The sequence below is a fragment of the Canis lupus genome, chromosome 2, assembly GCF_003254725.2.
Source record: "Canis lupus dingo isolate Sandy chromosome 2, ASM325472v2, whole genome shotgun sequence".
Classification (NCBI taxonomy): Eukaryota; Metazoa; Chordata; class Mammalia; order Carnivora; family Canidae; genus Canis; species Canis lupus.
In genome coordinates this window covers 39,221,975-39,232,545 of record NC_064244.1, presented here as the reverse complement: position 1 = coordinate 39,232,545, position 10,571 = coordinate 39,221,975, and the positions used below count along the sequence as shown (strand labels likewise).

The 10,571-nt window shown below is 40.6% G+C and overlaps 1 protein-coding gene across 3 annotated transcripts in view; it reads left to right on the top strand.

The window, feature by feature from the left end:
• The first annotated feature begins 895 nt into the window (after positions 1-895).
• LARS1 (leucyl-tRNA synthetase 1) overlaps positions 896-10,571 on the top strand; it is a 75,098-nt gene continuing 65,422 nt past the window's right edge. For 2 of the 3 annotated variants that reach the window (XM_049102400.1, XM_025447010.3), the window contains exons 1-2: positions 896-1,075; positions 9,840-9,958. In XM_049102400.1, coding sequence (XP_048958357.1) covers positions 1,070-1,075; positions 9,840-9,958 — 125 coding nt within the window. In that variant the 5' untranslated portion in view covers positions 896-1,069. Of the gene's footprint in view, positions 1,076-7,714; positions 7,871-9,839; positions 9,959-10,571 lie in introns of all 3 variants that reach the window. The other variant, XM_049102396.1, reaches the window with a different exon arrangement.

The following is a 10,571-nucleotide window of genomic DNA, read 5'->3' as shown; positions in this document are numbered from 1 at the left end:
ACATATATGATTTTAAATTCATTAAATTTATTAAACTTTTTATTTAAAAATTATTTTTTCTCCCCTCAGTCCTTTAGGAAGACACATTTCTGGGCTGGGTACCCCACCCGGAAAATGCGTTGTGGATGCTTTGTAAATATCCACTGAATTAATAAACAAATGCAGGTGAGAGCACCTAATCCGACCTCAGAAAGTAAAAGCCCGGATCGTTGCTTGTCAATACATCTTTCTTCCTATGACGTAAGTGTCCTACATGTGCACTGTCCGATGATACCGTAACCACCAGGCACACGGACCACCGAGCGCTTGGAAGGTGGCTAGTGCAATTCAGGAACTCAATTTTAAATTTTACTGAAATTTTAATTTAAACGTAAATAGCCACACGTGATTCGTGACTTCCTATAGGAGAGTTCAGCCTAGGGTGCTGGTACAGTTGAAATAGGGTGAGCGTGGCACTGCAACCCCGTAGGTTTCCTTAAAAACAGATTGTTAATAAATGGCTATAAAATGTCTGGATTCTGGGCTGTTGAATGCCACCGACAGCACTAAAAATCTGTGCACAGTCGCAAGCCATAATTAGCACCTCGGTCACTGAAGGCTAATAAACCTTGCATCCCCGCACGCCGACCGACACCCAACCCAGCGCCGCGGGGTGAAAAGGTTGAAGGTCGGGAAACTCCACCTCGGCAGGGGCGCGCACGCGGCAGCCTGATATCCCGAACAGCCTCACGGACTTTGTAGTTCAACCTTCCCGTGACATCACTACCTGTGTGTCACCACAGCGTGACCCATTGGGTCAGCTTCCGGTGGCCTGTTGCTCTCTGGGAATTGTAGTCAATGGGTGCCTGCTGGCCTTGGGCTCTAGCAGTCTGGAAACTACAATTCCCGGCGGGCTACGAGATGCACAAGGCAGTAGTTAGCAGGGAGTGGGCGATTGCCTCATCAGGTGTCGCGTGTGTGCCCTAGTGTCGTGGGAGGCCTGTCTGCCCCCCGGACGGAAGGGAGAGGTGGTGACCACTACTTTGAGAGGATAGCCGAGGTCACTGTCGTGGTTTGCAGACGCGGTGCCATGGCGGTGAGTTCTGGCGGGAGGAGAGTCCGCTCAGCCCGGCCCTAGAACCCGGCTGAACTGTCGGCTTTTGCCAGAATCCAGGGGCTCCATGTGGTAGTCGTTGTCCTGAAGGGAAAAACCCTATTTCAAAGGAAGGGACTGCCTTGACTCCCACGCTAACGGTGTGGGTGTTGTGAGGATGTGCTTTTTCTCGCCAGCTGTTGAGCTAGGAACGGGTATCTTTAACTTTACACCCTACTTAATGTAACGTGTCTTAGTTTCACGCAAGTGTCCAAAACCTATTTGGAGAGAAGGGAGTGGGTAAACCTTGTTCCTCCTCTTGAACAATTATGAGCACTTCCCGGTAAAACACTCACAAATCTCTACACTCATGGTGTTTACATGTGTGTGTGAGAGAGTTACAGACTAAAATATTTGGTAAATATGTCAGTTGCCAGCGAGTGCTATGGAAAAAAAAAATAGAGCAGGAACGGGAGACTACTGATAGGGTTGCAGTTTTAAAAGGGCGATCGAGGGATCCCTGGGTGGCGCAGCGGTTTGGCGCCTGCCTTTGGCCCAGGGCGCGATCCTGGAGACCCGGGATCGAATCCCACGTCGGGCTCCCAGTGCATGGAGCCTGCTTCTCCCTCTGCCTGTGTCTCTGCCTCTCTCTCTCTGTGACTAACATAAATAAAAATAAATAAATAAATAAATAAAGGGCGATCAAGAAAGGCTTTCCTCGGGATGGGATGAGCCTTGGGTGTTATATGCAACTGATGAATTCTTAAACTCTGCATCTGAAACTAATGATGTTGGCTAAGTGACTCTAAATAAAAAAAAAAAAAGGAAAAAGAAAGGCTTTGCTAAGAAGTTGGTGTTGTGGTAAAGAGAAGCAAGCCAGGTAGCCAAATGGACCAAAAGACTTGCAGGCAGAAGCAACAATGAGCTTACCAGACTGAGCCTCCAGGATGGACAATTCTTGAGGGATTTTATAAAGGAGAGCAAAGGAATGGGGTGATGGGAAGGTCAAAAGAGACTTTTTTCTTTTTTGAAAGATCGAAATTACACAATGCTTGTATGTCTACGGGAATTACCCCATAGAGAGGAAAAATTGATGTCCTGTTACTGAAGAGAGTAGAGGAGATAAGATCAGGTGCATCAGTGGAGGAGGGTCAAGCAGAACCACACTCGTCCAAGTAACAGGAAACTGAAGACAGACTATTGTACACATGCATGTGGGTAGGCAGACATGATGAGGGAGGTTGTAAACATTTTCTGTTCATTTCTGTTTCCTCATTGAATTAAGAGCCAAGATTGTCAGCTAAGAATAAGGACGGGAGAGGAAATGTTGGAGGCTTGAGGAGAGAGGCTTGTTTAGGACATTGCTGTCAGTAGAACTTCCTGTGATGAAGATGTTCTGTATTTGCACCAATTTGGTGCCACTCGCCACTTGGCGGCTATTGGGCACTTGAAATGTGGCTGGTGCAATGAAAGGACTGAATTTTACAATAACTTTAAAATTTAAAAAGTCACATGTGTCTAGCTCGTGGCTACTGTACTGGGCAGTATACACATTAAAGTTTGAGAAGCACTAGTCTAGAAGGAGTAAGTTAACTGAGTGGATTTCAGAAATTAGTATTGCTATGCATCTCTTGAACTTAGTGGACGTGAATTTAAATTGAGGCCAGTCAACGTGAATGGTTATCTCCCGCCACTTTCAGCTGCCTGGTGGAGGGAACAGAGCCGGTGCATAGGAGGGTTGGAGTTTTGGCAGGCAGGGATGGTGAAGAGAAAAGTGAAGGAGGATGGATTTAAGGAATGGAAATAAGGACTTGGGGTAGGAGGGGCCTAAGGATTAGTGAGAATAGGTCCTGATCAGTAGGTCCTGCTGGGGTTGAAGAATTACTGGAGCTGGAATTCTAGTAAAGACCAATAATATCAATAACTAACATTTCTTGTGTGTCATGCTTTATGTTTAGCATTTTATTTGAATTTTCTCATTGAGTCTTCACACTAATCTATTTGAGTTAGGCATAGCGCTTAACTAACAGGTCCGACTTCTCATAACTAGGACAGGATGAAAGTGGATTAGAACTCAAAGAGATTGACTCATTTCTCAGTCACTGTGCCATCCTACTTTCCAGGAAAAGACTTGCCTTCTGTGTCCTGGTCCAGGGCTTTTTCTTCTGTTCCCAGTTGCTCAATGCCTCCCCATCAACCCCACTCTCCCATGGTGATATCCTTATCTGATGTAGCATTTGCAGATCTCTCTCTCTCTCTCTCCCTCCCTCCCCCTCCCTCCCTCATTCCCCCCCCCCCCCTTTGGTGTTCATGGGAATGGGCTTTTCAGTTTGGAAGATTTTAATTCTCTCTCTCTCTCTTTTTTTTTTTTTTTTAATTTTATTTATTTATTTATGAGAGACACACAGAAAGAGAGGCAGAGACACAGGCAGAGGGAGAAGCAGGCTCCATGCAAGGAGAAGCAGGCTCCATGCAAGGAGACCAACGTGGGACTCAATCCTGATCCCAGGTCCCCAGGATCACACCCTGGGCTGAAGACAGTGCTAAACCGCTGAGCCACCCAGGCTGCCCTGTTTGGAAGATTTTAATACATTTTTTCCATCTTTTTAAGTTTTATATAAGGAAAGTGGCAACATTTCTGGTAGATACAATTGTTTTACTTTATTCGCTTCTTGGCTTCTGAAAATGTTCATGTTTTACACTGTTGTGATACTGGACTGACATTAAAGTTAGTTTTATTGGAAGAATCCAATAAGAACTCTCTTTAGAAAGAACAAGTAACAATACAAATAAAATGTACTGATTATCTGTGCCATGCATTAATGTTTTATATAATTTTTCATCAAAATAACCCTATAAAAATAGGTGCTATTATTATCCCCATTTTACTGATGTGGAAAATAAGGCATCACATCTAGCCAGAGGAGGAATTAGAATTCATTTGGTCCCATTCTGGAGCCCATTCTCTTAATCATCGTGCTATCCCCCGGTGTAAGCTAATTAGGAAATTTCTTTTGCAAACACCTCCCATAAGGAAACTTTTCTCTTTCCAAAGGAAATCTTAAAAATACTGAAGTGTGTAAGACAATGAACATGTGATAGCTTGAATATAATATTAGTTTTATTTTATAATTAGATTTATAAACACCAAACTAATTTTTTTCATATCAAAGTAGTATTTATTTTTTAGAGCTTTTGAAAGTTTTAATCTCTTCTAGTTATATATCAGACTTTTAGAGGGGATCTGGGGATGTGATATAATAAACATAATAGCCAACTTAGAAAATTATTGTTTTTAAACTTTCATTTGGAAAATTTAAATAGTGAACAAAACAGAGATAGTAATAGTATTAGGTACTTCCATCACTCAACTTCAGTAATTGATAGTTCAGGGCCATCTTGTTTTGTTTCATATATCCCTCCCTTGTACCTTGTCCCTCCGCTCCTCAGGATTCATTTTAGGCAAGTTCCAGGTACCGTACATGTTTGTTTGATTTATTTATTTATTTATTTATTTATTTATTTATTTATTTATTTATTTATTTTTAATTTATTTATGATAGTCACAGAGAGAGAGAGAGAGAGAGAGAGAGAGAGGCAGAGACATAGACAGAGGGAGAAGCAGGCTCCATGCACCGGGAGCCCGATGTGGGATTCGATCCCGGGTCTCCAGGATCGCGCCCTGGGCCAAAGGCAGGCGCTAAACCGCTGAGCCACTCAGGGATCCCCCTGTTTGATATATTTTAATATAAAGTTTTTACATCAATACATAGTTTAGTAAGTTTTTTTTTAGTATAATGATAATTTCTCTTAAAACAGCCCCAATGCCATTTTCACACTTAATAAAAATCACGTGATGTCAGGATGTCTGTTTGTGGTATTGGTTGACATTGTGCATTTACCATGGGTCTAGCACTATGCTAAGTCCTTCATGTGTATTAACTTTTTTAATCCTCATGTGAATACTACAAGGTAGGCATAATTTTTATCCTCATTTTACAGATAGGTAGAAAAATGGAGGCTTAGACAGTTTAAGGAATTTGTCCAGGGTTTTACAGCTATTAAGTGCTGGAGCTGGAGATGGCCAGAATCCCAAGAGAAAGCAGAAAAAGAAGTCAGAAGATGATGGTTTTGTCCAATTCGACCCTTTGGTGGCACAACAATCTCTGAGTTTCAGATTTATCATCTTTGAAATGATAGCTGTTGGTCTGCCCACTTCTTAGGGTTGTTGTTAAGATCAAAAAAGTTCTTTTTTTTTTTTTTTATAAATTTTTATTTATTTATGATAGTCACACAGAGAGAGAGAGAGAGAGAGAGGCAGAGACACAGGCAGAGGGAGAAGCAGGCTCCATGCACCGGGAGCCCGACGTGGGATTCGATCTCGGGTCTCCAGGATCGCGCCCTGGGCCAAAGGCAGGCGCCAAACCGCTGCGCCACCCAGGGATCCCAAGATCAAAAAAGTTCTTGATCGTAAAAGTTTTTAGCTGCAGGATACTATGAGTATATGAAAGAGTTTGTTATCTAGTTTAATGGTTCTTGACTCATGATGATTTTGTCCCCCTGAGACCATTTGATTTGGAGAGTGTTGGGATTGTCATAGCTAGAGGATGTGCTGCTGGCATCTAGTGGCTAGGAGTCAGAGATGCTTCTAAGCCTCTTACAATGGACAAGATGAAACACAAAAAATTATTTAGCCTAAACCATCAGTAACTGCCAAAGTTTAGAAACTCTGATTTTGGCTAATAATAGCCTTTTAACTAATTATTATAACCAATTGTCTAGTTAAATACCCAGTACAAAAATTAAGGCTTACATTGATCAGGTTACTTCCCAACTTGTTATATAACAAGTTGATGCGGGGGCCAAAATCAGATTTCATTTCTTTTTAAGGTTTTATTTATTTATTCATAGAGAGGCAGAGGGAGAAGCAGGTTCCATGCAGGGAGCTTGACGTGGGACTCGATCCTGGGGCTTCAGGATCACACCCCGGGCTGCAGGCAGTGCCAAACCGCTGCGCCACCGGGGCTTCCCTCAGATTTCATTATAATTGACCTTTGATAGGGGCACCTGGGTGGCTCAGTGGTTGAGCATCTGCCTTAGGCTCAGGTTGTGATCCCGGGGTCCTGGGATTGAGTCCCACATTGGGTTCCCCACAGAGAGCCTGCTTCTCCCTCTGCCAATGTCTTTGCCTCTCTCTCTGTCTCTCTCATGAATAAATAAATACAATCTTTTAAAAAAAGAAAAACAAAAACAATTGATCTTTGATGTTTTGAGGAATGAGTTTTTTGAGAAACAGAAACATCAAAGAAGAGTTTTTGTGTATTTAGTGTGCTCAAAAACAATGAAAAGAAACATATAGTTCTAAGTAATTTGTGAAGACTTTGCTTTCATGTTCTTTGAAGTGGGTGACATGGTCATTTTTAAGCCAAAAATATTTTTACTGTAACTTCTGTGTCTATGGCATTGGTATTTGGTGGTGAGATGACTATGAGAGATGTAAAATCTGCTGTCTGCCAGGAGTTCACAGCTCAACTGGGTAAATGTCTTAGGGATCATTTGGTTGTATGCAATGGAAGCCAGCTCAAGTTGATTAATGAGGAATTTAATAACGATACAGTGTGATTTCATATCACTCATGACCCGAGGGTAGGAAGTACAACTAGGCTTCATGAGCTAGGCTGTGTTGGTATGAAGACAAGTAAATTAATGTAACACTTTATTAGATGTATTTACAATATATTAAACTTTTTTCTTCAGCCTTCAAATTTGTTTTTTATTTCTGATTTTAGAATACATTAAAATTATTTTTGTGAGCTCCAATAAGTATTGTGGGTCCAGGCACCGTGCCTACTCTATTTACCGATTAAGTCATCTGTTAGGTATTGTACAGGCTGGGTTTTTAAATTTTTAAATTTTAAGATTTTATTTTTAAGTAATCTCTTTACCCAATGTAGGACTTTAATTCCCAACCCTGAGATCAAAAGTAGCATGCTCTGCTGGCTGAGCCAGCCAGGCGCCCTGGCGTGGTGCAGGCTGTTTCAAGGGCTGGGTAGGATTTTCTGCCCCAAACTCCTTTGCTAGAACACAGCTCCAATCTAACTGGGACTTCATCTAGAAGCATGAAAGAGTACATTTAACCAGCTCCGATGCACTACTTTAAATAAGACTGGGCTTTTGTTGTTGAGAAAGAAAAAGAAGGAACAGGTATTGTGTAGGCAACCCGCTGTCTCTGCCATAGCTTGTCTTTAGATGGTAGTGTTTGTGTATTAGTATTGAAAACTGGTTCACGTGTATAGAAATAGACTTGTAACTTACAGGTTACCTGTTAAGAGGAGGGTTTGGTAGTAAGAAGGAGCACAGGAGCTGAGGGACTGAATGAAGGTGGTTAGCAGCAAAAATGGAAAGGAGTGAATAGATGAAAGCCCTTATTCTTCTCTGGAAGAGGAACTACCTTATGTAACCATACTTTTATGAAAATTCTTGGGAAAGAGTCCAAATTGCTTAGTACCTTGATTCAAATATGAATGTAGTTCTGCATTTTTCCAAATGTGCTAAGCTCCCTGTCTCACCTGAGCCTCTGTTCAATGTAATTTCTCTGTCCTCATGTCTCCCCAATCTCTGCCTTGCTCTCTCATCTTTCAGGTCTCAGCTAATCACCTGCATTGGTCATCAACAGGTTATGCTATGCCATCTTTAATATGTTCCTACCCACCAATATTACCTCTATGCCAGCACTAAACACAGAGTGGTGTCAATATCTGCCTGTCTTTCTCACAGGACTACTGAAGTTTGTTCATGGTAGGGACTGGTAACTTGCTTTTCATTATATCCTCAAGATATAGCTTATAGCAGGTTCTCAAAAAATGCCTGTTGAATATTTAAAGATTTTAAAAGAGAAGTGAATAATATATTGCCCACTTTTGCATATTGTGGCCACAAAAAAAATGACAGATTAGGAACTCAACCACTGAGCCAACAAGGCACTAAATCTTAATCTTAATACTAATAGTTATTTTTATTGCATAATACATAAAGTATATTTAGGATAGTTATTGGAGCAATAGAGTTAAGGTTGGGATATTTTTGACTGCACAGAATTCCTCTTTGCAAAGTGCTCAAATTTGTGTAACCATTTAAAAAATAGCAAAGAATCCAACGTATCTGTGATATGAATAGAAAGCTTTAAAAAATTTTTATTTTATTTTATTTTTCTGTAAACCCTATGCCCATTATAGGGCTTGATCTCATGACCCTGAGATGAAGAGTCTCAGGGTCGTGAGTTTGTTCTACTGACTAAGTCAGCCAGATGCCCCAATTTTTTAAAAAAGTAATATAAAATATATGTGTAAATATACATTTAAGCTCTGTCCAATGTGGGACTTGAACTCACGACCCCATGATCAAGAGTGTATGCTCTACCAATTGAGCCAGCCAGGGACTCCATTGAAAAGCATTTTTTAACTTATTGGGTGAAAAGAGAGGAGGAGGCATGATTAAAGGAGACTGAATTGCAGGTGTTAGGGTACTTAGCAGGGGCTCCTGGCTAGCCCAGTGAGTGGAGTATGCAACTCTTAGTCTCAGGGTTGTAAGTCTGAGCCCCATGTTGGGTGTAGAGATTTCTTTTAAAAAAATCTTTAAAAAAAAAGTATGAGTAGAACCCAGGTATTTTCTCATTTGAAAATGCTGCAGAATCTGGAAATGTTAGCATGTAGGAAGAGGAAGAAAATCTAATTTCAGTTCAAATAACTTTATACCAGAAAATAAAGTTTTAGAAACTAAAAGTAAATTTAAAAACAGAATTGGATTTGTATATTATTTGGTATCTAGCTTTCACAGTTGCCTTTTCTATTAGCATTCCATTCCACTCTAGCTTTGGTACACTTGCTCTTATAAGCTAATTTTTTTGTTTGTTTGTTTTCTTTTTCACAGAGCCACAAACTGAGAAAGAAGTGCTAATTCTTTTATTCAGAAAGATAGAATGATCATGGGTATTCTTTGCTTTCACTTTCAGTCATGAGTAGCTTACAGGATGATGGCAATGTTGCCATGTAGATCGGATATTACTAGAGACATGCTTGCTATTCTGTGTTTCATTTTAATTTCATATTAATAGTCTATTAATTATTTTGGAGAGAAGTTCATCAGTTTCCTTTAAAAAAAAAATAGATGACTAATCCTCCTTCAGCATCTTCCAACTAGGTGTTAACATCCATCTTTGGTGGGGATAATTGCAGCCTGGCCAGCAGGTTACTGCTCCATCCTGTACTTTTCTAAGAATTAATACATTTTAACTAAATGAGAACAGTATCTGTTTGACAGAAGTATCTGTTTTAGTCTGACTTTAAAACGTATTTATATATTTAAATAATTCATTAACTATCCTTTTAGGTTTAAAGTAGACAGATCATGATAGCCCTGATCTTTAATCATGTTTGTTTAAAATTTGAGATAACCACAGAAAAATTGCCTATCAGTAAACAGCTCGGTTTTGTTTGAACCCAGTTTAAAAAATATTTTTTTAAAACAAGCCTGTAGGGATCCCTGGGTGGTGCAGCGGTTTGGCGCCTGCCTTTCACCCAGGGCGCGATCCTGGAGACCTGGGATCAAATCCCATGTCGGGCTCCCGGTGCATGGAGCCTGCTTCTCCCTCTGCCTGTGTCTCTGCCTCTCTCTCTCTCTCTCTCTCTGTGTGACTATCATAAATAAATAAAACTTAAAAAAAAAATAAAACAAGCCTGTATAGATTATTCTCTTTTGTGTCTAATAGGAAAGAAAAGGAACAGCCAAAGTAGACTTTTTGAAGAAGATTGAGAAGGAAATCCAACAGAAATGGGCTACTGAGAAAGTATTTGAGGTTGATGCATCTAATTTAGAGAACCAGACTGGGTAAGTAATACTTTGTGAAGTTCAACACTTTGTGTTTCCGAAACTGTTGGCTACAGAAACCACTTTATGGAAAGGATAAGACAGATTGTATTTATAATGTCTGAAACAGGCTGAAGGAGTAACTTCTACTTTCTGCTTTTGAAATTAGGATCCTGTTTCCTTTTGGAATTCCTTTTTTTTTTTTTTTTTTTTTTTTTTAGTAGGCACGGGGCACCTGAGTGGCTGAGTGGTTCACTTGATTGTCTAACTCTTGATTTTGGCTCAGGTCATGATTCAGGGTTGTAAATTTGTCTCTACACTCAGCTTAGAGTTTGCTTACCGTTCTGTTTCTCTCTCTCCTCCTACCCCTCCCTCTGTGTTGTGTTTTCTCTCTCTCTCCCTCAAATAAATTAATAAATAAATGAAATCTTAGATTTCATTTATTTATTAATGAGAGACACAGAGAGAGAGAGGCAGAGGCACAGGCAGAGGGAGAAGCAGCCTCCATACAGGGAGCCCATTGTGGGAATTGATCCCAGGACTCCAGGATCAAGCCCTGGGCCAAAGGCAGGCACTAAACTGCTGAGCCACCCAGGGATCCCCAATAAATAAAATCTTTAAATAAATAAGGTGA